The 26,970-nt window shown below is 39.5% G+C and overlaps 1 protein-coding gene across 2 annotated transcripts; it reads left to right on the top strand.

Moving 5' to 3' along the window:
• Positions 1-431: 431 nt before the first annotated feature.
• LOC122669996 (anaphase-promoting complex subunit 7) lies at positions 432-26,932 on the top strand. 2 transcript variants are annotated; one of them, XM_043866922.1, is made up of 18 exons: positions 432-569; positions 736-807; positions 959-1,009; positions 1,926-2,060; positions 2,196-2,258; positions 8,322-8,437; positions 15,969-16,053; positions 20,102-20,161; positions 21,004-21,049; positions 22,896-22,969; positions 24,329-24,379; positions 24,448-24,648; positions 24,735-24,779; positions 24,906-24,999; positions 25,161-25,306; positions 26,127-26,356; positions 26,511-26,571; positions 26,638-26,932. In XM_043866922.1, exons 1-18 carry the CDS (start codon positions 501-503, stop codon positions 26,722-26,724), a joined length of 1,686 nt encoding a protein of 561 aa, XP_043722857.1. In that variant the 5' UTR covers positions 432-500; the 3' UTR covers positions 26,725-26,932. The 2 variants fall into 2 exon arrangements, with proteins under 2 accessions (XP_043722857.1, XP_043722858.1); XM_043866923.1 differs by lacking the exons at positions 1,926-2,060; positions 2,196-2,258.
• The last annotated feature ends 38 nt before the right edge of the window (positions 26,933-26,970 follow it).

Genomic DNA, 26,970 nt, shown 5'->3' with positions numbered 1-26,970 from the left:
TCACATTTTTACAATTTTATGGTTTAAATGTGTTTATTAAGCTTAAATAAAATTTGTCATGAAGTTTCAGGCCTAAATATGGCCAAATACCCCCGAGATGGACCCCTAAATATTGCGAAAAATGTAATATTTGGGAATATTTCATGATATCTCGGATATTTCGGATATCTCGGTAGGCCCGAGATACCGATATATCGCGAGATATAGTACTATGGTTGTAAAGGAAAGCTTAGACGCATTAAGCTGATCGGGTGAGTCACCGGTAGCTGATGCAAGCGTTTCCTTTTATAATGAAGCCGTGCCTCAAAGTCGCGACTCAGTAGCACTTCGAAATTCATTTATCTTTGAAATGTTATGCAGGTGAATGAAACACTACTGAGACTGTGAGAGCGTTTTGGAAATTTGAAAGTTTTTTTTGTGGTAATGAAATTTTAAAGTGTTTAGAGAGAGAGAGAGAGAGAGAGAGAGATTGGGGGTGGATTCGTCGACGCGCCTCGATAATGGACGTTCCGAAGGATCAAATCACTACCCTTCTTGATCACGGTCTCTACGACTCTGCTCAGATGCTCGTAATCTCTTTCTCTCTTTTGAATCCTGAACATATATTTCGTTGGTTTGTGTATTTGATGATTTCGAGGAAGTACTAATTTAGTACTTCAATCTTTTTTCTTTCCCCTTTCCTTTCCATTTGGTACGTTGTATCATTGTTAATCTAATGGAGCTTGTATCGGACAGGGTTGCTTCCTTGTATCTTCATCTTCTGCTACAAATGCTGAAACCAGTCCTTATATCAAGGCTGAGAACTTGGTAATTAAGAAGCTTTTGAACTATTTTTTTCTTCGGTTCTTATTTAAGGTTTAATGCTCAAAAGAGCTTAATTTTTTCGAGTTTGCTAAGTGATGCCTCTCTCTTTTTCATGGAAGATTAGTGTAGAAAATGAATCGCCTTACTGTTACAGGTGCTTCTTGGTGATTCATTGTATGGGGAAAAGGAGTATCGGCGGGCATTGGTAAGGGTTTATAATTCATTTTAGCTCATGAATGATTTCTAAACTTGTAGAAACGAGCATTTCTAGGAATGGTGGTAGGCCTTCTTGGAAATGTATTTGAAAATATTGAAGTTCTTACTGACAACAGTTGAAAAATAGAAGAAAATAAAAGGTCTATTGCAAAATTCAATTCGATGGCTAATTTTGTTAATATTCCAACCATCTGATGAGTTCATATCTACTTTTTTATTATTTATAATAATAGTATGTCAAACTTTAAAGGATGACTATTTCTCCTAAAAAAAGAAAAGAGCGTCCCAGAGCACCAACAAGTTGCAATAGCGCAACTTAACGGTTGCGCCAAGGGTCACCCACTGATTACTATTTCTCCTACTTGCCTAAAAAAAACTAATATTACATATCTCAGGAGTTGGACCTGAGAAGCTAAAAGTAGGATATTCTCTAAGGCAAAGCATATGAAAACTCTCTAAATCTGGTCCTTGTGGAGTTGAGTTCTTGAACTGTCAAGGTCAACTAGTGGTTAAGCAAGCCAATGTGGTTTATACCTGAAACTTTGAATATTATTGAATGGTTGATAATTTCTTGTGACTTTTTTGGCTAGATATGGACAGAACTTCTTGCTTGGATATGTGATGCCTTGTACAGTATCTTGTTGATGAAGTATTTCAATGCACAACCTTCTGCCCCCCCCCCCCCTTTTTCTGTAGTAGTGTTCAAATACTGTAGTCCAGTGAAACAAGGAAGATCTTGCCGATGCTAGTTTAATGTTATCTGTCTACTTTAGTATTCCAATTCTATATTCTTATCTAAAATTTTAGTCTCCTGTACCAAAGTGGTTTTGGATTACAAATTTGTTTTAGATTTGAAGTCTTTCCAGGAGAGATATCCATGTAGCCTCTCTTTTTTCTGTTTACAGTATGCATACAAACAAGCTTTGCAGCTTTGCAAGATTATTCCAAAACAAAATTCATCTTCTAGAAGCTCGTTGTCCACATCGAACAGGTCATCTTCTCCAAATTCGATGAACATTTCAGCAATTAATGAAAATGAGGTGGTTTTCATTTTTCGGTTGCTTTTTTCCTTTTTTTTTTTTGGTTTCATTTCCTGCAGAATCTTTTCGATTTTTGAGATCTTTATAATCTGACAACTTCTAACTAATATTCGCCTCCTCATATCTTCATGACAGGTGAAATTCAAAATTACTCTTTGCCATTGTGCACTAAGTGAGAACCGTGCGGCACTTGCTGAGGTTCTGCTCAACTTTTTTGTTTAGTATATGCATTTTTCTGTTAAATTTATTGGTTTCCCACTTGATCCAAGAGGCTGCCTGCAGCCACAGGGTGGGGAGAGGGGCTGTTGTGGACATAATTACTGTAGTCCCTGTTGCAACTTTCTTTGACTTGGGAGCAACTAGCAATGCACCTCCTGCAGTCTGTCTTAGACCAGATCGGAAAGACCGATAAGTCAACTTCATAAGTGAACTTTGTGAAAAGAAAATCAATTAATGTCTTTAATGATCTCTGTATGTACCGGGGTCGATTCATCGGGATACATCCGATCTGGTCCCTATTGGCGACTGAAAGGGAATTCTGTTTTTGTTCCTCTGGCATGAGGATTGGGATCATGCTTCATATAAAATAAATGGAGTCGCCACCTAGGATCCGGGCCTATGACCCAATGGGTGTAGCCCTATCCATTAGAAAGGGCTACGAGATTCCATATGGTCTGGTCAGAGAATGGATAAGGGGTCAAGTTACGAGAGTGGGAAGGTATCAGCACCCCATCTCGTCTGGTTAGACCGTTCTTTCTAGTTTAGATGCTCGATGTCGGATATTCTCTCTCTTATGATATACTTATACCATTATGTGTAACTAAGAATTACCAAAACTGCATAATATGACATGTATTATATTCAAAATCCTTTACGAAAGAATACTTGACTATTATATACACTACCACAACGATACTTAAGGGACTACATTGTGAGAGAGATGGAGATTATACCTTTGAGTGGGAAATGCAATGAACAATCTTAGTCGTTCCTCGGCTCAGGTGAAGACGGACGGTCGGATCATCAACCCGCTTGTTCAACCCATATTGTAATCGAAAAGACGATTATTCAGACAAAATATCCGTTATAACAAAGGCTTTGTTATTTGTATGTAGACAGAGTAATGACTATCTTGAAGGGATTTCATTATCTGTATGCAGACAGAGTAAAGACTATATTGAATGGATTTTGTTATTTGTATGCGGACAGAATAAAGATTATCTGATTTTGAAAGAGAATCGATTGATAGGACCACTCCTTACGTGGGGTAATCAACGGATCTACCATTAAGAGTATGGCCTTTGTAGAGACCCCTCGAAAATCGGAAAGGGGGGAAGAAATCACCCAAAAACTCTCAAAACGTGGGATTGGGCCCTACTCTCTCTCCTCTTCTTCTCCTTCCTTGAGGGTGGGAGGTCCCCCTATTGATAGGGGTGGCCTACACATCGTGGCACCACATATGAGGTCATCTGGCTGAGGTGATCATGTGGCCCCCTTCTCTCTGTGGCGTCGCATTCCTTTCCCATTGTACGCTGCGAGATCTGTGGCGCCGCGGATGAAGTCATCATCGCAGCGTCATGTTACGTGTCGCGGCACAAGGGGGTAGAGGCCCGCGGCGCCGCGCTGGAGGGGTGCCCCCAGCCTTCTAGATTTGGAATTTCCATGGGTCTTTGTGGGCCTTTATGGGCTTTTTATGGGTTCTCTTGGGTTTTTCATAGGTTCTCTTGGGTTTGGTTGAGATTCCTTCCGTCTGTGTCCCGTAGTCATCATCGGCAAGTGTGGTGGCAAAATTTTAGTGTCTACAATCTCCATTTCTCATTGTGCTCCATAGTTTTCAATAATTTTTCTGCTTGATTAACAAATGTTTATTTTATTCTTTATTTTTTCCCTTTGCCTTTTTTGATAAGTAAGCTAAGGTGCTATGCTGTTGAAATTATTTGGCTACCATAGCTAAAGGCCTGGCTGGTCTCCCAAGCGATGCCCAGTGAACCTAATTGATCAAACTTTTTCCTGGAGCTATGAGGCAGTCCCTTGTTAGTGCATTTCATGTTAAATCTGGGAATAAATCTGTAACCACATGCGTATGTGCAGACACACACAGGAAAAACTCGTAACCCAATTACTGAGTTTCTTTATTTGCAGTAAAGCATGCAGTAAACTCCAATGTACAAATATTATTTCTTTCTTTTCTTAATAATTTGATAAGTTATTGTACTAGATAGTAAGAAGCAGGGTTCCATCGCTTATTTAGTTATGAAGCATGGTGGGTTGTTTTTTGTTCCGGTGCTACCCTAAATAGTTAAACCACTCAGTGACACTCTCGTGATCCAATTACAAAATTCCAATAGCCATCTTTCTTGTTATTTATACCATCAATGCCCCCTCTCTTGCTCTCACTCTTACCACATGCCTCCAAAGCCCTCAACATTCACACACAAACAGACTTAGAAGATATTAAAGACTGAACATTGATTGCAGTTTGGCCTTATTCTCAAGAAAGATAAATAGCCTTCCAAGAGCTGAAAATTCATTAAACTGATGCAGCACCTCGTTGGTGGGGAATAGTTTCAGATAAGATCAATAGCATCAGTAGCCTTGTTCTAGGAAAAGGATGGTGGCCCATATGTGCTTATGCAAAGAAACATAGAGACATTGAGCCATCTTCTACTTCATTGCAAGGATTTATGGATGAACTCAGGATCATATCAGACCTGTCCGATCACAAGTTTAAACAGTCGATATTTGCCAGATTCATGAGGGGGATAATCGGGGAGGTTAGTGATAGCGGGCATTATTGGCTGGAACTGTCCTTACTAATATGATATTGATCCTCATTGTGCCTATATCTCAATATTCTGAAATCGTTTTCTGTGAGTCCTGTAAACAGAAAAGCCATTATAAGGGGATTATGGTTGAAGGTCTTACCAGGAGGATAAATGGACAATATCGTTGAAAGTGCTACTCTTTGCTGTGTGTTGGTCTCTTTGAAAGGGTGGAATCAGTGTATAGCTCTTATTGCCATGATTAGTTTGTTGTTGTTATTGCTGGACAGGTTTGGTAAATCTAGTACAAGTCCAAGGATTGAGAGAATTTGGGTTTGGGAAGGTCAACTAATACAAAATTCACAACATACATGGAGAAAACCAGGTCTAACAACAGCCATAAATGATGAAAAAATCCAAATACAAGTGCAAAAATTCATTCTAAGGATTCATGAAAATTTAATATGACACATGATAGGTTATTACCTTCCTTTGCTGTCCTGTGAGTTGGGAGTGCTGTGATCAAGTGCTAAGTCATTACCGAACTCCAAAAAATGTGTCCTCAGTGCCTCTTTGCTGTTAATTGATGAATTCCTATAATGTTTGGAAAAGTAATTTAAGCCATAAGTTGGAAAAACTGGGATTGGTATGAAAACTGGTGTAAATCAAGTTTAGGCTAGTGGGGAAAGTTGAATTTCTTGAAGTTTGTAAGTCCAAAGATGGTGAAACAGATCTGGGAATCCACATCAAACCACAAAGCAGTCTTATTCTAGCCCAAAGAGAAAAAGAATAGGGGGGAGAGAGAGGGTGGTAGCTTATGAAAGAAGAATTAGGGAAGAGACAGGGGGGGGGGGGGTTGGAATCACACCAACTTGGATTCACTGCAAAGTTTGCAAGGAATCACTCATGGTACAGAGAATGGAAGAAAATCTCAGAAGTTCCAACATATCCACATAGCATTACAACATTAGTACATAACAGTTTGACACTAAATAAAATAAAATACAACAAAATAAAAAAAAGTACACTAAGTAAACATAAATATGCATCCACACAAGTTAATATGGAACATCTAGCTACAATGAAGTGATGCATGGCCATGTATGTCTGTATCTCCCCTGATATGTCCTAAATCTTTGAGCTCTGTTCTCATCAATAATCTAGTAGATTCTTTGTCCTCGCAACTTTTGGTTGTTGACATAGTTCAAAATCTTGGTCGAAACGAAATTGGGTGCAACTAAATAGGAATGCAAGGTTACGATCTAAAAATACAAAAATTTCGGTTTCTACTCTTGGTTTTGGTACAAGACAGTGCATATAAAAGCACTGTTTCGATCGAGATGAGTCGAAATTCTGACCCATTTCGTGAGTTTTGAGTGGTTTCACCTGTTTTTTTTGGGTGAATGGTTTCACCTGTTAGATGGGAAAAACTCTAAAAAACACTAGATTTGGTATTTTTGGCCAATCACCTACATTTCTTGGTGGATCAAATTACTGGGGACTATTACAATGCATCTTCAACAATGATTTGCTGCATTTGAGCAAGATTTGTGTAAGATTCAAACTTAGAGGTATACCCCTTTTTACCAAAGGTTTCAAGCCTTTCCGGAACTCCATGTGGTATTGACATGGAGTTGGGGGAACGGTTTTATAGGGGGGGTTAACCTTGTTTGTAACTTGTACTTGATTACTTGTAACACTTTGACATTGTGTAATATTAAATGATTTTTCTTCATTAATGCATATTTTAGTTGTTTTCATTGAATTTTGTCTGTTCTAATACTAAAATGTGTAGAATAGGCTTTATTTGAGAAAGCATATAACAGGGAACGACGTACATTACCAACCTAGGGTACGAAACCAAACTACTTTGGGTGTTTTTTTTAAGATCTAAAGGTTCCAATATGTTTAGAAATGCTTAATTAGGGTTTTCTTGAAGTTTCGGGTAAAAATAAGACCATTTGACAATCGAAATGGCCAAACGAAATATGGCCAGCCGAAACAGGCAGTGTTTTGGTTGAAACCCAAAATATTTTGGTTTCGACTCGAAATTGAAATCTCGAACCTTGGTTGTTGATCCTCAAGGACTTCAAAGGGTTGTCTTACCAAATTCTTGTTTGGGATTGGTGAGGATTCTTTTGATAGCTCTCTTATGATGTACAAGCTGTATAGCTTCCTGTTCAGTGTTCATAGCCAATTAACATATACATTTTGTACCTCTAAGTTGTGCTTTGCCTTACCTATTATTAATAAAAGCGAACCTTATGGAAGAAAACCTCCGAAAGAGCACACAAAGCAGTAAATTTCCTTTCGGAAATCCGTTACTAAAATTGTACCGTGACAGTTGAACTACAAAATGGTTCTTATTTTCCTTTGGTATTGGTTACTTCTAATTGAACTACAAAATGGCTTATATTTTTCATTTTTTATTGGTTACTTTTACTTAAGAGATCTCCTTAATGTGATCAAGTAGGAGTCGTCTCTTCATCAATTTTGAAGCAGAGTTGTCAAGGCGTCCAAGGCGACCAAGGTGTCCAGGCACCTTGTCCGCCTTGCGTCTGCCTTCTAGGCCTCCTCCAACGCCTTGAGTCGCCTAGACGCTGTGACAACTTTGTTTTGAAGTGTATGACTAATGGATTTTGTCATTGTTGACTTTACCATATTAATATATTATTTTTGCTGTCTAAAGAGACTTATCAACTATCTTTTTCTTCTCATGGTTATTAATTAGGGGCAGGGTTCCTACATGCCCGATGTAGGAAACCTTCCCCAAACACCTACTTTCACTGCCAATAACCGCCATGTGGCTGCTCTAGAAGTGCCCAAACTCAGTTGATATATTTTCCACCAAATCAACTAGTCATATGCTAAGTTTCAGACCTGTTTGATTTCTCTATATGCCATTATAGTGGTTGCAAAATTTGTTTAAAAAGGTGAGATTCTTTGTGGAACTGTTTATACAGCAGGGACCATACAAAAACGTGAAAAAACCCATCTTTTGGTTGAGACAGGTGACTAATTTGACATGTGGCCTATCTAGGTTGATCCTCATCTATCCAACAGTGAAAATGCCAAAGTATCTTGTCCATGTGTTAAAAAAGTGGTGGGCATGTGAGAATGGGTTCCTACAACAGGCAGATAGGAACCCACCCTTTTTCCCATTGATTTTACTCATAAAATTTTCTTAGTTATTGACTTAACAATTCTTATTCCGACATTTTCCTTTGTCATGTGCAATATGCATCTCTTACTCGCTTATGTCAACCAACGACTATAAGAAGTACAAAACAATTACATTGATAAAGTCCTCAATGGTAGAAAGACAACATATTCCTCTACTTTGGAGCTGGAAAAGTATACATCCTATGTATCAAAAAAGGGAAACAGAAATTTCATTCTTTTGCTTCTGTTACAGGATGCTTAAGACATGATTAACCTTGTTCTGATGTTTCTAGTTTCACTGGTTTAAAATGTATACTGGTGTTGCTTTCTTACGCAGATGGAGGGAATTCCAAGCAAATCAAGGACTTTGCGGATGAACCTGACCATGGGCAAGCTTTATCGGCATTCTAGACATAATCGTGCTGCAGTTGCTTGTTACAAAGAGTGTTTGAGGTCTGCCAAGTTGCATTACCTGATGATCCATTTTGTTACCTGAATAGTAATAAATTTTGTATCTTAGTCTTCCTTGTTTGTATGATTTTCTCTCTGATTTTTTTATTTGTTTTCCTGGGAATGAACTTCTAATTGTTCTCTGAATGTGTTCTTCGTACTGAATCTCAAAACACTCAGTGAAGAATGTGTAATGTCATCTTTGCTCTTACTTGGTATGGTCAATGCTTTGCTGCACTTTAGGTGTGGTCAAACTCTTTTAGATGCATTAATTATGGTTTTCTGAAGCTGTTAATCGATTACACGTAGAAAGTTTCTATGCCAGCCTGTTTCTGTAAACGTATCCATTATGGTATTTCCTATGAATGCTTTGTGCCCTTTAACATCATGAACTAGGAGCTGCATTAAGTGAAGTAAAATCAGAAAAGGTCCAAGGACTAATATTTCCATGCAGTGATCCTATTACTTGGTATACATGGAGCTGTGAAGAACAGAGTTCAGTTTTCTTTACAGCATAACATTATTTACATCTTGATTCAAACAAGTCACCAGATCTGATTATGGCATCTCACTACACCACACAGAGAACCATATACTTGCTGTCTGTGCAGGCTGAGTAGTGGAATTTAATTTTATTTAGAGCATTACATTATCTAGATCCTGATTGGTTATGTTTAACTTTATCAACAAGATCACTAGGCCTATGGGGGATCATTGATGGCTGTTCAGAATTCACTACAAGAGGTAAAGACCTTTTATCTAGATCCTGATTGGTTATGTTTAACTTTATCAACAAGATCAGTAGGCCTATGGAGGATCATTGATGGCTTTTCAGATTTCACTACACCAGGTAAAGACCTTTTATACTTGGAGTTGGTGTATGAATAGGCTCTAAAGAATTTAATCTAGTTCTCCTGTGCATAACATTAGCTAAATCTTGATTCAGACTGATTCTTTCTCTTCTAGCTAACTGTATAGAGAGAGAGAGAGAGAGAGAGAGAAACTGATAGTGACCTTTTGGTCTCTACTCCTATTCTACCTAGTTCATTTTTGGTGCATGATGCATCCTTGTCAGTTCTATAGGAACCCGTCTACCCCTCCCAAAAAGAAATTACAAAAGAATCAGCTGATGATTGGATTTGAAGGGAAAAATTGCATTTCTTCTTTCTGCAATTTATACCAGATCATCAAGAACGTGCCTTCCTTGTATTCTGTGAGAGTTGTACAACTTCACCAGGAAGAATAACCCACAGCTCATGCACAGAAATACCAGCTGTGATCTATGTAGAGCAGCTACAGTAAGAATCCAAGAACTAAGAGAATTTAGTCATTTTCTGTAAACAAAACAAGTTTGTGGAATAATGCTTGAATGATCAATGAGATCAGTCAAGCTCTCTATTTATAATAATAAAAGAGATTATAAGGGGAAACACTGTTCACGATACTGTTCACGTGAACAGTGTCACAGCCCTAATTACACTTCTACCCTTGCTCATAAATACATAAATAAAGAATAAATAAAACACCCAAAAGACCAGAATACCCCCATGGTATTCTAGTGTACATAATTTAACACTTCCCCTCAAGTTGGTGCAAATATATCAATCATGCTCAACTTGGCTAGAATGGGATGGAACAATTTCCCAGATAATCCGTTAGTGAAGATATCAGCAACCTGATTAGCAGACTTCACAAAGGGAACACAAATCAACCCTTCTTCCAGCTTTTCCTTGATGAAATGTCTGTCCACTTCAACTTGTTTAGTGTGATAATGCTGTACCGGGTTGTATGCAATGCTGATTGCAGCTTTGTTATCACAGTACAACATCATGGAAAGATGAACAGGAACACTAAGATCTTGTAGCAAGCGTTTCCACCAAAGTAACTCACAAATGCCCTGTGCCATAGCCCGAAACTCGGCTTCAGCACTAGAACGAGCCACCACATTCTACTTCTTGCTATGCTAAGTGACCAAATTGCCTCCTATAAAAGAATAGTACCCAGAGATAGACTTCCAATCTGCAAAACCAGCCCCGTCAGCATCGGTATATGCCTCTACCCGTAGGTTACCATTAGGAGATAGAAGAATGCCTTTTCCAGGAGCTGACTTCAAGTAGTTGAGAATCCGAAGAACAGCCTCCATGTGAGAAGAATAGGGATCATGCATGAACTGACTCACAGTACTCACAACAACAGCAATAGCTGGACGAGTATGTGAGAGATAAATCAGCTTTCCCACTAGGCGTTGGTACCGGCCTTTATCAACAGGTTCACCCTCCTTTTCTTTGAGACGAACAGTAGCCTCCATAGGAGTATCTGAAGGGTGACATCCTAACAAACCAGTTTCAGCCAATAAGTCTAGGACATACTTCCTTTGGGAGAGAAAGATGCCTTTAGAAGATCTGGCAACCTCAATCCCAAGAAAGCACCGTAGCGGCCCTAGATCTTTAATCTCGAATTCCTGCCCAAGAAACCTCTTCAACTGGTTGATCTCATCCCCATCATTGCCTGTAACCACAATGTCATCCACATACACTATAAGAACAGTGAGCTTCTCACCAACCCTCTTCATAAAGAGAGTATGATCAGCATTACTTTGTTTGTAGCCAACAAATGTCATTGCCTTGTGGAACCAACCAAACCATGCTCGAGGTGACTGCTTCAGCCCATACAGTGCTCGCTTCAATTTGCACACCTTGCCTTTATTATTGTCAGAAGAAAAACTTGGTGGAATATCCATGTATACCTCCTCACAAAGTTCCCTATTTAGGAAGGCATTCTTCACATCCAACTGTTGGAGATCCCATCCAAGATTAACTGCACACGATAGTAAAACCCGAACTGTATTCAATTTTGCAACAGGGGCAAAAGTCTCCTGATAGTCAATCCCATTTGTTTGGGTGAAGCCCTTTGCAACCAAACGTGCCTTATACCGATCCACAGATCCATCAATCTTTTGTTTGACCACAAACACCCACTTACATCCTACTGGTTTTTTTCCTAGAGGGAGGGTTACAAGATCCCAAGTGTTGTTTTTTTTCTAAAGCTCTCATTTCTTCCAACATAGCTGCCTTCCACTTTCCATCTGTATATGCTTCCTGCCAGTTTTTAGGAATAGAAATAAAAGAAAGAGAGGACACAAATGCACGAAAAGATGGAGAAAGAGAACTATAAGAAACAAAGCGAGAAATGGGATGCAGGGTGCAAGTCCTAGTACCTTTTCGATGAGCAATAGGTAGATCGGAAGGAGAGGTCTCACCACAAGGAGGAGGATCTGACTCCTGGGTCGGCAATTGGATAGGTATTGGTGCCACAGTGGATTGATGCTGCCCTCTGTTGGAGTGTCTCTTGTAGGTGATGATATTAAAGTTGTCAATTCTCTTATGAAATTTACTGATGATTCTCTGGACTGGAGTCAACTCCCCTTGACAATGATCATTATCACCATTATTTCCTACATACTCCCCCTGTAAAGGAGTCCCTACAGATGAAGGGACAACAGCCAAAGGAGGCTAGGCAGCAGCCAAAGGAGACTGAACAGCAGTGGTAGGAGGCTGGGCAGCAGCCAAAGGAGGAATTTCAAGGGGAGGAAACACAAGCACATCTTCACTAGAACCAGAATTCTCCCCCTGAAGATGTGTAGACTTATAATAGGCAAGATTTTCAGGAAAGACCACATCCATACTGACCAAAGTACGACGGGAAGGAGGGTGGTAACACTTATAACCTTTCTGGGTTGGAGAGTAACCCAAAAAAATACACCTTAACTCACGAGGATCAAATTTGCCATGAGGTTTAGTGTCTCTGGCATAACACACACAACCGAAAACTTTGGGAGGAACCACAAAGGTGGAATTCCCATGTAAAATATAAGCCGGACTTCGGGAGTCAAGAACATGGGAAGGCAACCGATTAATAAGATAGGTTGCAGTAAGAATAGCATCCCCCCAATATTGGGAGGGAAAATGGAGCGAAAACATCAGCGCCCTGGCCACTTCTAACAAGTGCCGGTTCTTCCTTTCAGTCACACCATTTTGGGCTGGGGTATCAACACAACTTGTTTGATGAACAATCCCATTAGCAGCAAGGTATTTCTGAAATTGAGTCTCTGTATACTCAGTCCCATTATCACTTCTCAAGACTTTGAGAGTAGCATTGTACTGAGTTTTGACCATGTTATGGAAATGCTGAAAATAAGAAAAAACTTGACTTTTGGTGTGTAAAAGATAAACCCATGTGTGTCTAGAATGACAATCAATAAAAGTAACAAACCAACGGTGACCAGAAACCGAAGTCTTACGACTGGGGCCCCAAACATCAGAATGTACTAATTGAAAAAGTGAAGAACTCCTTTTATTAGAAATAGAATAAGTTGAACGTGTCTGTATGGCTAGAACACAAGCCTCACAAAAGAAATCGGTCTTATCACAATGTTTGAACAAAATAGGAAATAAAGATGCTAAGATGCCTAAGGGGGGGGGGTGACCTAATCTAGAGTGCCACTGATAAATTTCAGAAAATTCTGATGTAGTGGTAGTAATGGAGGTGGAGTGAGATGTCCATCATCAAGCAGGTACAGGCCACCATGCACTTTACCCAATCCAATTGTCTTCCTAGAGTCAAGATCCTGAAAACACAATGGGAAGGAAAAAAGGTGATTTTGCAGTTAAGGTCACGAGTTATACTACTAATAGAAAGAAGGTTAGTAGTAAAATTTGGAATATGTAAAACATTGGACAAAGGAAGGGAAGGAGTGCAATTAATGATTCCTTTTTCAGAAATGGAGGAAAGGGAACCATCAGCCACCTTGACTTTGTCTATCCCAGAGGTAGGAGAATAACGATGAAGAGGCTAGGGGACCCGGTCATGTGATCTGTAGCTCCAGAATCAATGATCCAGGGATGGGAAGCTACAGAGGCACAATGACCACCAAACGAAATACTTGACCGAGCAAAGTGTGAACCTGAGAGAGTAGACGAAGTGGCAGTAGCTGGTGTAGTAGAGGTAGCAGCAGTGGAAGACTTTAGCACATGTAGGAATGCCTGTAAATCCTCTTGAGATAGGCCAGTGTCAGTAGTAGGGGCTGCAGTGATAGACTCAGAGTGATTGGCCTTGGTTTTTGGTTTTCGCTTGGCAGCCCGTTTAGCCTCAAAGTCAACAGGCTTCCCATGAAGTTTCCAACATTTGTCCTTGGTGTGATAAGGCTTATGACAATGCTCACAAGTAATGGTGCCGATAGTAGTACCACTCATAGAGAGAGTGCCAACTGGTGTAGAAGGAGCTGGTGCAGTAGTCTGGAGGGCTGATCTGTCAGGGACAGTAGGGTGCAACATAGCAGCTCGACGATTTTCTTCAGAGGAGACCAAGGCATAAGACTGCTCAAGTGTGGGAAAAGGGGAATGGTCCAACACTTGAACACGAATTGGGTCATACTCAACATTCAACCCAGCCAAGAAGTCATAGACCCTGATTTTATCCACATGTTTCTTATAGGCATCCAGATTAGTAGTATTATCAGGTTGATAATCAGAGAAGTGGTCCAACTGTTGCAAAAGGTTGCGTAGAGTAGCATAATATTTAGAGACTGTTAAGTCCCCCAGAGTAGTATGAAGAACCTTCTTCCTGAGTTCATAGACCTGTGCATCATTACCAAGCTGTCTGTACGTTTCCTTACAGGCTGACCGAACCTGAGAAGCTGTACCAAAAAAGAGTAACCCATGTGCAATGTCCGAAGTCATAGATCCAATCAAATAAGACATGAGAACACCATTGTTGGCAAGCCAACGAGTCAGGGCAGCACCTGGGGCAGCAGGCATGGGAACAGTGCCATCAATGTGGCCAGTGAGACCACGGCCAGCAATAGCAAAAGAGGCTGACTGAGACCACAATCATCAAGTTTGATGGGATTGGGCTGAAAAGTATGATAATCTAATTTTTCATGTCTAGGTTGATTAGAAGTTGCAGTGGAATCAGCAGAGTCATCCATAGTTGCAACAAGGCTGTGGAGAATGAAAAACCAGCAATTATATTGAACCAAGAGCTGAAATCAAGGTCGAGTGGGCCAATATGAAGGGCAAAACAGCTCCCAAAAAATCAGCAGTAGCAGAGATCCCTTCCATAGAGATCGACAATGTTAGGGTTTTGGAAGAGAATCCGAAATTGGAGATTGATGTGGTGATGGGGATCCAAAAAAAATTGATGAAGAAGCTTGATCGAATCTATCCAGGAACCTGTAGAGGATGTCCTTGATGAAGAGAAGAAGCTCCAATAAAAACACAGCAGCAAACAGCCCAATTCCCAAAAATCGATAATGATCAGGGTTTTAGAAAACCTTGAAAAAGAGGAATCGATTGGGAGAAGGGGTCTTCAACAACCAAAAGAGGCTTGAGGGCAGCTGGTCTAGATTACAGATGAGTGTCCAATATCCAAAAAACCAGCCTTGATCAATGGTAGTGGCTAGGGCTTCAAAATTCTGGAAACTCCAAAAATTGCAGACATGAACCAGCAGCAATCGAACCAAATAAATTATCTCATAAAGGGGAAAAACAGAGGTGGGAATAGGGCAGCAACTAGATCATATGATCATCTCTGTAGTGCTGCCCTTAGGAAGGGAGGAGAAGCAAAGGACAAAAAAGGAGAGAAAAAAAATCGAGAGAATGGGAGGAAAGAAAAAACGATAGGAAGGGGGTGGGTTTTGAAAACTTAGATAGGAGAAATTTGGGCTCTGATACCATGTTAACAAAACAAGTTTGTGAAATAATGCATGAATGATCAATGAGATCAGTCAAGCTCTCTATTTATAATAATAAAAGAGATTACAAGGGGAAACACTATTCACGATACTGTTCACGTGAACAGTATCACAGCCCTAATTACACTTCTACCCTTGCTCATAAATACATAAATAAAGAATAAATAAAACACCCAAAAGACCAGAATACCCCCATGGTATTCTGGTGTACATAATTTAACATTTTCTTTATACATTGAAAATATAAGGGACAAAAGCAAAACGAGGCAAAAAGATAAAAACAACAACAGAAACAAAAACAGAAGTTCATTTCAATCCGACCTCCCAATTTTGCATAGGTGTTGGGAGTGTGCACCTCTTAAGTCTTATCTAGGCCCATTGGCCCAGGCTCATTCCTGGGAAAGTCATTTGTGTGCCTTGCATCTGCCTTACCTTAATCATGTGCTTAAATGAACTCCACCCCAAAATTTTTTCTTTCTTGTGTTTGTGTTGTGCATGTTGTCTTGCTCCTCGTCTCCTTTAAACTATATTCGTTTGCTCTTCGTAATACTCAATCTCATTATTGATCTTTGTTCCTGGTTTGGAAATTCAACATGACTCTAGTCTTTGGACATGTTATATGTGTATTAAGATTTGCATGCCCATGCTGTGAATCCTTGGATCGACATTGCCAGTTACTCGTATCTTGTATGGACTACATATGTATCTGCTTTCTTGCTATTTACTTTTTTGTTGATTGTCTTTTGTACATTATTCTTTTTACATTGATCATCCTTGGGACAGGCATTGCCCTTACATACTGGAGGCTATTACAGCTTTAGCTGAATTGAGTGTTCCAGCCAAGGATATCATTTCATTATTTCCTCAGGTTTGTGGTGAAATTATTTTCATTTGGATCTTTACCGCTGTCTTTTCACATTTAATTTCTTTTTAATTAATATTTCATGATTTGAAAGCCTTACCCATAGCATCTCATAATTATGTCAGGTCTATAGGTATATACAGGATTTCGATATAAAGACAGATAAGCTGTTGATTTATGTTCAATGCATGTATTTTAACTCTCTATTTATCTTTCTAAATTAACCAACTTGAAGTAGGGGGGTTGGCTATGTTGAGGCTGCTCATAGAAGTGTAGAAGGCTAATGATCCAGTCCACTTTGGACTCAACAACAAAGATGTTTGTTACAGATGACCCTCAAACATGTCAAAACTGTCGGGCCTCTGGGAGCTTCCGTGGGTACTTAAAGAACCCTGATCTGTTACTGTACTCATTACCTGCATGATATGTCACATGTCCATTGGTAATGGACTTGTCTTGTGTCCCCTTGACACTGGAAAGTATCCAGTCTCAGTATAGAATTACAAACTCATGCTGATCCCCTTCTACACTTCTCAAAGTCTAGTACAGTCCATGCTTGAGTTGGGCTGGGTTGTGTTAGCTTGCTATAAGCTATTTTAGTCCGGTAAATCAACTAGCATCAGTCTACTGTTTGAGCTTTATTACTTGTTGTTGGCAGAATCGTGGGTTAGAGAGAGGGAAGAAAATAATAGAATTGATTGATTTAATGAGAGAAAGACCCCCTCTATTATAAATAGAGGGGAAGTTACAACTTATATAAGCTAGGCAATGTGGGACTAAACCCACACAACCAACTAAACACTTAATAACATAAAACACCCCCAAAAGGACCAGAATACCCCCACGGTATTCTGGAGTACATTATTCTAACACTCCCCCTCAAGCTGGACTGTACAAATAAGAAAGAAGGAAGATCCAGCTTGGACTAAAAGAAAAAAAACTCTCTCCATAACAATGCTAACACTCCCCCTCAAGTTGGCGCATACAAGGTACTAATGCCCAACTTGAATGAAAAATGGGAAAAATAAGTTGTAGCAGAATCCAGCTCCCAAATAGACCTTCAAGAACTTGAAAAAAAAATAGACCTTCAAACTTGGGCAGTCTTGATCAATTTTCACCAATCTTCAACAATTGTCCAGGGATGAATCTCTTACTGATAATCTTGAAGGTAAGTAACTAGGGCAGCAAGCCGATGAGTTAGGCAGCAATAAAGATAAAGCAGCGGAAACAACCAAACTGTAGGATCTCATATGGGCAGGCAATAACCAAACATCTTCAAAACTTTTAACACCAGCCTCCCCCTTACGGCAAACGTAACCCAATAACAAGGTAGATACTTATTGGCAATGGTGAAGCCTCTGACCTTCTATGTTTTGCACCAAGTGTCCCTGCATGTTCTGCTCTCTGCAATGGCTGCAGGTATATTGTATATAATCCCCCCCTCACGTGTAGTGCACGTGGACATAAGAGGGATTAGGTTAGAGATAGGGCCAAACATAACATTCCAGAATGGTTCAATGGCTGCCAAGTGTAATGGAAAAAAAAGAAATGGTAAAGAAGAGAATACCATTAACTTCCAAGGGTGTTATGGGTAATGCCAAAGGTATGTTTTGGGAGGTGGTGAAAGAAAAACAACAGTGGGATAATGGAGTAGTATTAACTTGGGTAACATAGAAAGCTCCAAACATCTTCCATCAATCAACCAAACACTTTGAATGGAAACCTCTGTAGGGCAGAAACTCCTAACTCCAATATTCAGATCTGAAAAATATACAGATCTGATTCGAAGTAAGGAAATGCTCCAATTGTCAAGGCTTGATCAATCTTCAAACAGGGAGGAGCAATTGTGCAAAAGATTCCATGGTAGAAACTCCCACATGCTAGACAGTACTAAGAAGATATCCGGACAGCAATGAATGGAAGTAGCCTCAACAAAACTGGATCAGATCTGAATCAGTAACAATGCTAGTATTCAAGCTCCAAAGTATGCTGGATTTGAACCAGAGAAGCTTCACATAACTGAATAAGTTCGTAGGTGCAACCATTTAATCGTGGAACACTGGTGTAATCCCAAATAGGCTAATCTCCAGGGTAGCAGATTCGAGTTTTCAATAATGAAAGAAATTCGATCTCCAATGAAAGGAAACTCAGTCATAATCATAAGGCAGCAGGATTCCACATGAAGGCAGCAGTAACAAATCAATCAGTCATGCTTACAGAAGCCGATCAATAACACCAGCCAGGTAGGTAGTGAAGCTCAAAAATAACCAGCAAAATAAGATAAATAACCAGACACATCCATAGGCAGTTGAAGCAGCCAGCTATAGAGTAATAAGTAAGTGAAATAGGTTGTAAATTGAAGAAACCAAGCCAACAGAATGAACTGTATTTTTTTCCAAAAATAACTGTTGAATGATGCTGAAATATGGGTGGAATACTCCTCTAATATGTATAAGACTCCTTAAAATATGAGCTTGATAGGAAAACCCTAACCCTAAAATCGATTGTTGTCAAGGTTTTAGAAAACCCTGAAATTGAGATCGATTTAGGGAAAAGGGGGCTGTAATTGCTGATGTAGACATGTGATAGATGCTGACCAAGGCTGCTAGAATGGAACCTCCAAGGTGAACAATCAATCTCCAGTAAGAGTGAGACTTGATCGTCAAAGGGGATAGACTCCAAAAAATCGCAGAAGTAGAGTAGGGCAGCATTACAGCACTACACCAGCATAAAGGACATTTTTCAAGCCTTGAACTGATGAAGGAGAGTTCTCTTTTAATGTTAGAACCACTTCCAAAGCACTCGAACAGCAGCAAACATCCCTAGCCCAAATCGATTTTATTAGGGTTTTGGAAAACCCTGAAAAGAAGAGATCGATTGGGGTAGGGGTCTTCAAAAAACTTGGATAGGTGCAATATTGAGGTCGATTGGTCCTTGAATTGGGAGTAATCAGCCCTAAAAAAACTAGCAAAAACTGAAACCTGAAAGTCAGGGTTTTTGGCAGGTAACCAAATTAGCAGGTTAAGGAATTTTTGCTGTAGAAACAAATCCAACCATCAGAAAGGGTCCAAATTTAGGTCAATTAGGGCTGGATTAGGTGGGAAATATCCCTGAAATATTGGCTGCATCTGACAAGGGAAAACCCCAAAATCGATTGGAGTCAAGGTTTTGAAAAACCCTGACAAGGTGAAATCAATTTGGGGATTTAGGCTGGAAAAAATAATAATTGATGGACAGAAAGAAAAGAGGGAAGTTAGGTGTAGGAATAGGGTAACATAGGGCTGGAAAAAGGCTGCATAAGGTGTTCCTCTATTAGAGGATCAGGTTTATCGAGATCTGATCTCAAAGGAGGAACCCCAAAATCGCAGAAGAGGCTTCCAGCTATTTTTTAATAAAAAACGATAGGAGAGAAAGGGGGCAGCACTAAATCATCGATATGGTGTTTACCTCATTAGTGCTGCCCCTGTTTTTGGGCTGAAAAGGAGAAAAACAGGAGCAGGAAAAAACGAGAAAAGGGAGAAGAAGAGGAGAGATCGATTGGAAGGAAAGGAGGGAGAAATTTGGGTTTTTCTCTCTAACCTAGATCAGACCGGCTCTGATACCATGTTGGCAGAATCGTGGGTTAGAGAGAGGGAAGAAAATAATAGAATTGATTGATTTAATGAGAGAAAGATCCCCTCTATTTATAATAGAGGGGAAGTTACAACTTATATAAGCTAGGCAATGTGAGACTAAACCCACACAACCAACTAAACACTTAATAACATAAAACACCCCCAAAAGGACCAGAATACCCCCACGGTATTCTGGAGTACATTATTCTAACACTTGTTTAGCCTAAATAATGCCTATATATACCAGCAACATCAACCTAACCTGAGCCTCATAGTTCTCGTATTTTTCTTTTCTTTGACTTTATGATTGCTTGCTTGAAAAGTCAATTATTCTTTCTCTAGTGTAGGGAATGAATCTGTTTTATTGCGATGTCTATTGCTAAAGGTGTGAAATGTTTTGAGTGTCCATTGATGGCATGCTTTTTATTGATAATTCCCAGACACCAAATAGAAGCGGTAGGCCTCCATTTGATCATTTTGACTCTAGCCGTTGGTTGCAGGTAAATATAAAACAAATTTAATTCCAATTCTTTCTATTATCTTCCATTGATGTCTTCATACTGCAAATATTTGTTTAAACTTTCCCCCAATTCATCCCTCTTGAATTTCCACTGTAGGATTCATAATAATTCAATTTCAATAGGGTTTCAGAGAGATTAAATGGTATACTAGCAGAGGTCAAGGTTCCACATTTGGTTTATTTTTATTGCTTTTAGCATGTAAATAATCAGTCAGGATGCCTCCACACTTTTCCTTCGGTGTTTTGGGATGCTCATTTTGGATCACCTTGTTTAGAGCAAGAAACTCATGGTAGTGGATTTTGTTTTCAATCAGTATCTATAAAACAATCTGATCTACTTTCTTACCCACTCATTCACTCTAGCAGTGCTGGCACTAGTGATTAGTGAAAACATCAAGTCTAATTCCTGGCTCTGGAGTTTATGAATCACAATAGATCAGCTATGCACCTTGTGGCAATTTTTTCGTAGTTTGTTTGAGAATAAACTGCCCTTAGGTAGGAACATGTCCCAGGTAGTCTGAAAGTTGGTACCCAGCCTATCACTTTTTCTATTTTTAAGCCAAGCAATGATTGCAGAAAACCTCCTTCAAATACAATAAATAAAAAGTTGTCTGACTTGATCATTGACTTGTTATTTTTTTTTTTGGGGGGGGGGGGGGGAGGTGGGAGGATATGTTCTAAGTTTCACAAGGATTAATCGAATCTTACCGTCATTCATTTGTCAACCAGAGAGCATTTAATGCTTGGCACATCTTTATAAAATTTGGAGTCTTCTACTTCAGCTTAACATTAACCATTTTCTTTTTCCTCCCTTGTATGCAGCGGTATGTTGAGGCCCAGTGTTGCATTGCTTCAAATGATTACAAAGGTAGAATAGTTATCCTCTTGTTTAGAGAATAAATTTCTTTCAAGATTAAGACTTATTACTTTGGTTGTTTAGATATTAAATTAAGGAAATGGACGAGAGACTCTTTCTCTTCCTGTAAAACACCAGAACCAAATGTGGAACCAGGCAAACAAGGGATTTACTTGTTTTGAGCTTATTCTTGAACTGTTTTCAGTTTTCACCTGTCAAAAGGTGGAAGACAATTGGATTCATGTCCATGAGAATAATATTGTAAACCTGGTCTGTTTTAGGGACTATTTAGGGTTTTATAATAGTTGATTGTAAACAAGGAGGTTATAGTTAGGGTGGCCCACATAAGCTTGCACTAGCAAAGGAGATTCTGATGTCACCTTTAACCCACAACTTGGATTTCTAATCGAGTAGTTGAAGCATCTCCTTGATAGCAATGATCTTGTTGTTGCTGCCATGGAACTAAATCTCGGCCGAAACTGACCGGAATCTTTGAGTTGTCTCGGTTTTGGGCCTTGGACAAAACAAAACCCATGGTTGAAACCCAAGTTTTTATCCTGGGTTTCAACCCAGGGAGGCTCTGGGTCGAAAGTCGAAACCTTGAAATGAGATCTGACACGTCTTGGTTTCGGGCCTGACCGAATTCAGGTCTGAAACTGAGATCTCGATCCTTGGTTGCTGCCTGGCTTTGTAAACTTCTCAACAGCCTTCTCTTTGGTAAACTATTCTTGGTTTTCAAGTTGTAATCTTCTTGGTAAAGAACAAGTGTGATTTGGTGAATTGAGTTAAATCATTTGTTCTGTCTCTTTTTGATGGCTAAAGAGAGGTATATGGGATCTTATGAAAAACAAGGGGAAGAATCTGAAGTTGTCTCAGGCTAGCGGGTGCTCAGAGTAGTATAACCCAAAGAAAAGAGGTGTGTGTGTGGGACTGTGGGTGGGGGGGGGGGGGGGGGAAGAGGAAAATGTCAGAAGATCGACCATATTCTATCATTGTTTGTATAAAAAACCTAATGAGGAAGAAAAAGAGAAAGTAAGGTTCAATACTTCGGTTGCTTTTAGGCTTCCAAGCATGGTTCTTAATCTCAGTTTCGACAGAATCCGAGACGAACCTTGAGTTGATACTGACTTGTACCAAGTTTCAACCTGATTTCGACCAGTTTTGTCCAACCCATGACATGTCGAGTTTTGCCCAGAAAATACCAGGTTTCGGTCGAAACTTAGGAATTATCGGTTTCGACCAGGGTTGAACAGGCCTCTAAACCGAGATTTAGAACCTTGCTTCCAAGCAAGTGTTAATTGCTGATTGATGAATCATGACTGCAGCAACTACACCCCAGTTGTATGGCTGTGGCTACTGTAGCATAAAGTGCAGCCTTCGCCACTTATCCATGTGAAACTTAGTTGGCTTACAGGGATTAAAGAAAGCTATTGAAAGAAAGAATGTGAAAACTGAAGTGTTTTTTTTTGTGGAGAGATTTTAGAGGAAATGTGACTGTTGTATTGTATACAAGGTGGCCTTGCTAGTGATCATTGATGGTCCAATAATCTGGTTTTATGGTCCAGCCATCCGGGTTGGCTAGTCCATGGATAAGTAAACTTTTTAAAGGAAATGTTGTCCAAGGGTTGACCCAACCATTTTGAAGCTTGGTGGAGGCTTAAATGATTTGACCATCCAGACCAGACCAGGCTTTAGAATTACTGAATTTAACTCAATAAACGTGGTATCGCAGGCATAAATTTGAGTCTTGACACTTGACAATTGCTTGTACCAACTGTTTCTTACACGCATGCCATAATCTACTGTCATTGACCTTTTATTTAGTGTGTTACTTTACATCCTTTTTCTTGATTCTCAGGTGGTTTGGAGCTTTTCACTGAACTGCTACAACGTTTTCCTAATAATGTACACATTTTACTTGAGATTGCAAAGGTTAGCTCTAGTCACACTGCAATAAATGAAAGCTTATTTTTCAAATCTGTTGTATTCAGGGATGCAACGGCCATATCTAGGCTCAACTTTGGACCAAAATGAGCCGGGCCAGACTGGATTTAGGTTCAATTTGGTTCAAAATTGATCAATTTCCCAACCAGGCGGCTATCTTGCATCCTGGTCACAATTTTTATATTCTCTTTTTTGATTGTTTACTCACTTCCACATAAACATATAAATCGGTCTGATTTTAAGTTGGTATTCTTGATTTTGTTCTTCAGGAAGTAGTATCAAGAAGTTATTATTGTTTAACATTTAGGAATCAGGAGATGCATTATGATGTATTTCCACCCTTTTACCAGCCCTACCTTCTTGATGTACTTTTTTCTTTGGGAAAATATCATGCACATTTAGCATATTTATATTTATGTCTCTAATGGTGGATGAGAGAACAATCATCCCTTATTCATTTATTCTATCTTTACAGTCGGGAGATCAGCCTTTATTGTACAAAATGATGAGAAAATGTTGATATTAGTAGTTGAATTCATAGTTATCAAGGCGGGAAGGCGACCATGGCGTTTTAGAGGGTAAAAAAACAAGGCGATACCGCCATGGCGGCAAGGCATCTGCCATGGCGCCCACCATGGCACCCAAGGCGTCCAAGGTGACCATGGAGTCTGGACGCCATGGCGACGCCTTGATAACTATGGTTGAATTTGAACCACCACCTGAATAACACCTACTTCATGATTCAGCAAAGAATCAATAGTGCTGAAAATTTGCGTTAGTATAAGGGCGGCTCTCGACACAGAGGTAAGGTTTTTCCATTGCGACCTGGTGGTTGTGTCAATTGGGAAATTACTTCTCTGCGAAGTGGGGGTAAGGCTGCGTACATATCTCCCCTCCCCAGACCCTGCAGTGGCAGGATCCTTGTGTGCTGGGTATGCCTTTTAAACTTGCCTTGGTTACATTTGGACTTTGAGGGGTGACTGGTTACTTTTCTGATAACTATGTTTATGATGCGACAACAGTTTTAGCCATTCAATGGAAAAAACAAATCCTCTCAGGTTGATTACTGGATTAGAACTGAAAAAGAAAAAGAGCTCGAAAATGAAAAGCACTCAATTTCATGGGTGGCTTTTCTGTTCTAATTTGTGTTGAAGCAGATTTGTGGATGCATCAACTGAATAAGAACCTGATTAAGTTACACTCATGATCAATACATTTAATGGCTTCCTGTGGAAAACAATGCACAGTAAAATCTTTTTGCTTTTTATTAGGTAGGCTTGAGTTCTAACTAGCTACGCATTTCCATGTATTGTTCTATCTGACTTCGGGTATAAATTGTATGTGAAGGTCGAGGCCATTATTGGAAGAAATGAAGATGCCATTTTGAATTTTGAAAAGGTGAGAAGAAATATTACTCATGTGTAGATGGCAAAGATCGAACTCCTGAAAATTAAGGACCACTGCAGGCTCGATCCGTTGATCCGTACATTGTGACCTACATGGATGAATATGCAATGCTTCTAAAGATGAAGTCTGATTACTCCAAGCTAAACAGGTTGGTGCATGATTTGCTGAATATTGACCCTACAAGGCCAGAGATCTTTGTAGCTCTATCTGTATTGTGGGAAAGGAAAGACGAGCGAGGAGCTTTGGCTTATGCTGAGCAGGTGAGTGTTTTTCGTTTTGAATTAATTTACTCATATTGTTTTTTCTGACAAATCATGTCAGCAATATAATGTTTTTTCTTAACCAGAGTCTCCGAGTTGATGAGAGGCACATACCAGGTTATATAATGAAGGTAATAAGTGCCATTCATTAAGAAAATGGATGATATACTTCTCTTGCAAATTTCTTGTAGTTTATTTCTGACAAATTATTTGTCATTGATTCTCATTTGAACACCGTGACATTTATACACTTTCAGGGTAACCTGTTTTTATCACTAAATCGACCAGATGCAGCTGTGACTGCATTCAGGGGAGCTCAAGAGTTACGGCCTGATCTTCGTTCATACCAAGGTATGGTTATGAAGAAAACCATTACTCATGAGTGTGATTGATTGTCTTTCACCTGCATACATATTACACCTACCACCATTCTGTATTTCAATGCTTATACATGAGAAAGGGGAAATAGTAACAAAGAATCTTTTTTGACTGGGAACTCATGTTGGTTTCAGGTCTAGTTCGTTCATATTTGGCGCTCTCTAAAGTCAAGGAGGCCCTGTATGCTGCGAGGGAGGCAATGAAGGCAATGCCTCAGTCAGCAAAGGCACTTAAATTAGTTGGTGATGTGCATGCTAGTAATTCTAGTGGGAGAGAGAAGGTTAGTTACAGATAATGTCTGCATCAAAGTTCATGAGTAGAAATTTATCTCCATAGAAGAAAATAGCATCAAAGGTTATTCAATTTGGGCAGCAGTTCTCTTGGCTTCGGGGTTAATCCGACCCTCTTTCCCTGGTAGGCCGGTTTGTGAGATACTGACAATTTGGTAATTAAAGGTGAAATTAAATAAACTGAGTTGCTAAGGTGAGGTATACTCAGTGCCTCAACTCGTACTTGTCAGTTGGTTCTTCCCCCCTAGTGTATGGGTCAAGTCCATGCTAGGCAACAAGCCAACAACTCCTTGTTGCTACATGAAAACTGCATTGGCCTTGGCTCTTTAAGTACTGAAAATTTACTCATTGCATTTCAACAGATATTTATTATTTGAACCAGTTTCTCTTTTTTCGGTAAATGAATATTTGAACCAGTTCTCTTTATTGATTTCAAACACTGAACTTGTCAGTGAAGAATTTCAAAGGTTCAAATGATGATCAGGATGTCCGATTGAAATGGCTTCTCATTTTCTATCTTAATGTAATGATCTTCTAATGAAAACATTGTGCTGACAATAAGTCACTAACATATAGCATATGCAACTGAAAATTATTTATTGTTTTTTAAATACTTGCATAATACTCGAATATATGCAGATATATAGTAAAAGCATTAAGAAGTAGTGAAAATTGTTAGTTCCATGAAGTAACCTTTTTTATCATCTCCCTTACCTATGAGAACTCCTGTCTTTGTGTCCATCTATCTGAATTGTAGGGACTGGTTTCCTTGGTCTAAAGTGGTAGAGTTTTTTCCTAATTTTGTAACAGGCCAAAAAGTTCTATGAATCAGCCCTCCGTTTAGAGCCTGGTTACCTTGGAGCTGCATTGGCCTTGGCTGAGCTTCATGTTGCTGAGGGTCGAAATGGAGATGCTGTATCACTTCTTGAGAGGTATCTGAAAGACTGGGCAGATGATTCCCTTCACATCAAGTTGGCACAAGTATTTGCGGCCACGAATTTGCTGCAAGAAGCTTTGTCACATTATGAGGCTGCACTGAGGTTACCTTATACAAGATTCTTTTTGATTCTTTCATCTGAATAGGAATTTTGTGCACAACTGTGAGCTGTTTATACAAATGTTTATGACAAGGCAGTCCTCTCTTTGCCACCGAGTACCGACCATGAAAAACACTTTTTTTTTTTGGAATTCCAGGATAAACCCACAAAATGAAGCAGCAAAAAAAGGTTTAGAGCGTTTGGAGAAACAGATGAAGGTTTGTACCTTGCTCACGCTAGTTTGATTCCATGTTTCAAGGACTAATATTCTTTCCTCATGTTAGGGTGTGGATCCAGACGCACCTGAAGAAGATGAAGAAAATGAAGTTGATGATGCTGATGGAGAACAGGAGGAAGGTGAGCTTCTATGAGAACGAGTAGCTAATGTATCTTCCTGTTCTTAAGCGCATTGTCTCCCTTGATTAGCCAAAATTACTTCATAGTACAGAAGATGCTGCCTCTGGAAGTTTGAAGTTTTGTTACTTGGGAGGATTCTATATATTGCATAGCCATGCATTGTGGATCCTATTGATAGGTGAGAAATATTGCATGCAACCATGAGGATATGGCCTTTGGGGGGGGGGGGGGGGTTCTAATCTCGATGTATCTTTTTTAAT

The sequence above is a fragment of the Telopea speciosissima genome, chromosome 7 (assembly GCF_018873765.1).
Source record: "Telopea speciosissima isolate NSW1024214 ecotype Mountain lineage chromosome 7, Tspe_v1, whole genome shotgun sequence".
Taxonomy (NCBI): Eukaryota; Viridiplantae; Streptophyta; class Magnoliopsida; order Proteales; family Proteaceae; genus Telopea; species Telopea speciosissima.
The sequence above is the reverse complement of the archived record's forward strand: the minus strand, read 5'-3'. Positions and strand labels throughout refer to the sequence as shown.

Bases quoted from the DNA above. Each gene is read 5' to 3' on its own strand.
- LOC122669996 (XM_043866922.1), top strand. From the start codon at position 501: ATGGACGTTCCGAAGGATCAAATCACTACCCTTCTTGATCACGGTCTC. The intron at 570-735 runs GTAATCTCTTTC...TGTATCGGACAG, and splicing joins ACGACTCTGCTCAGATGCTC to GGTTGCTTCCTTGTATCTTC. The intron at 24,649-24,734 runs GTGAGTGTTTTT...TTTCTTAACCAG, and splicing joins CTTTGGCTTATGCTGAGCAG to AGTCTCCGAGTTGATGAGAG.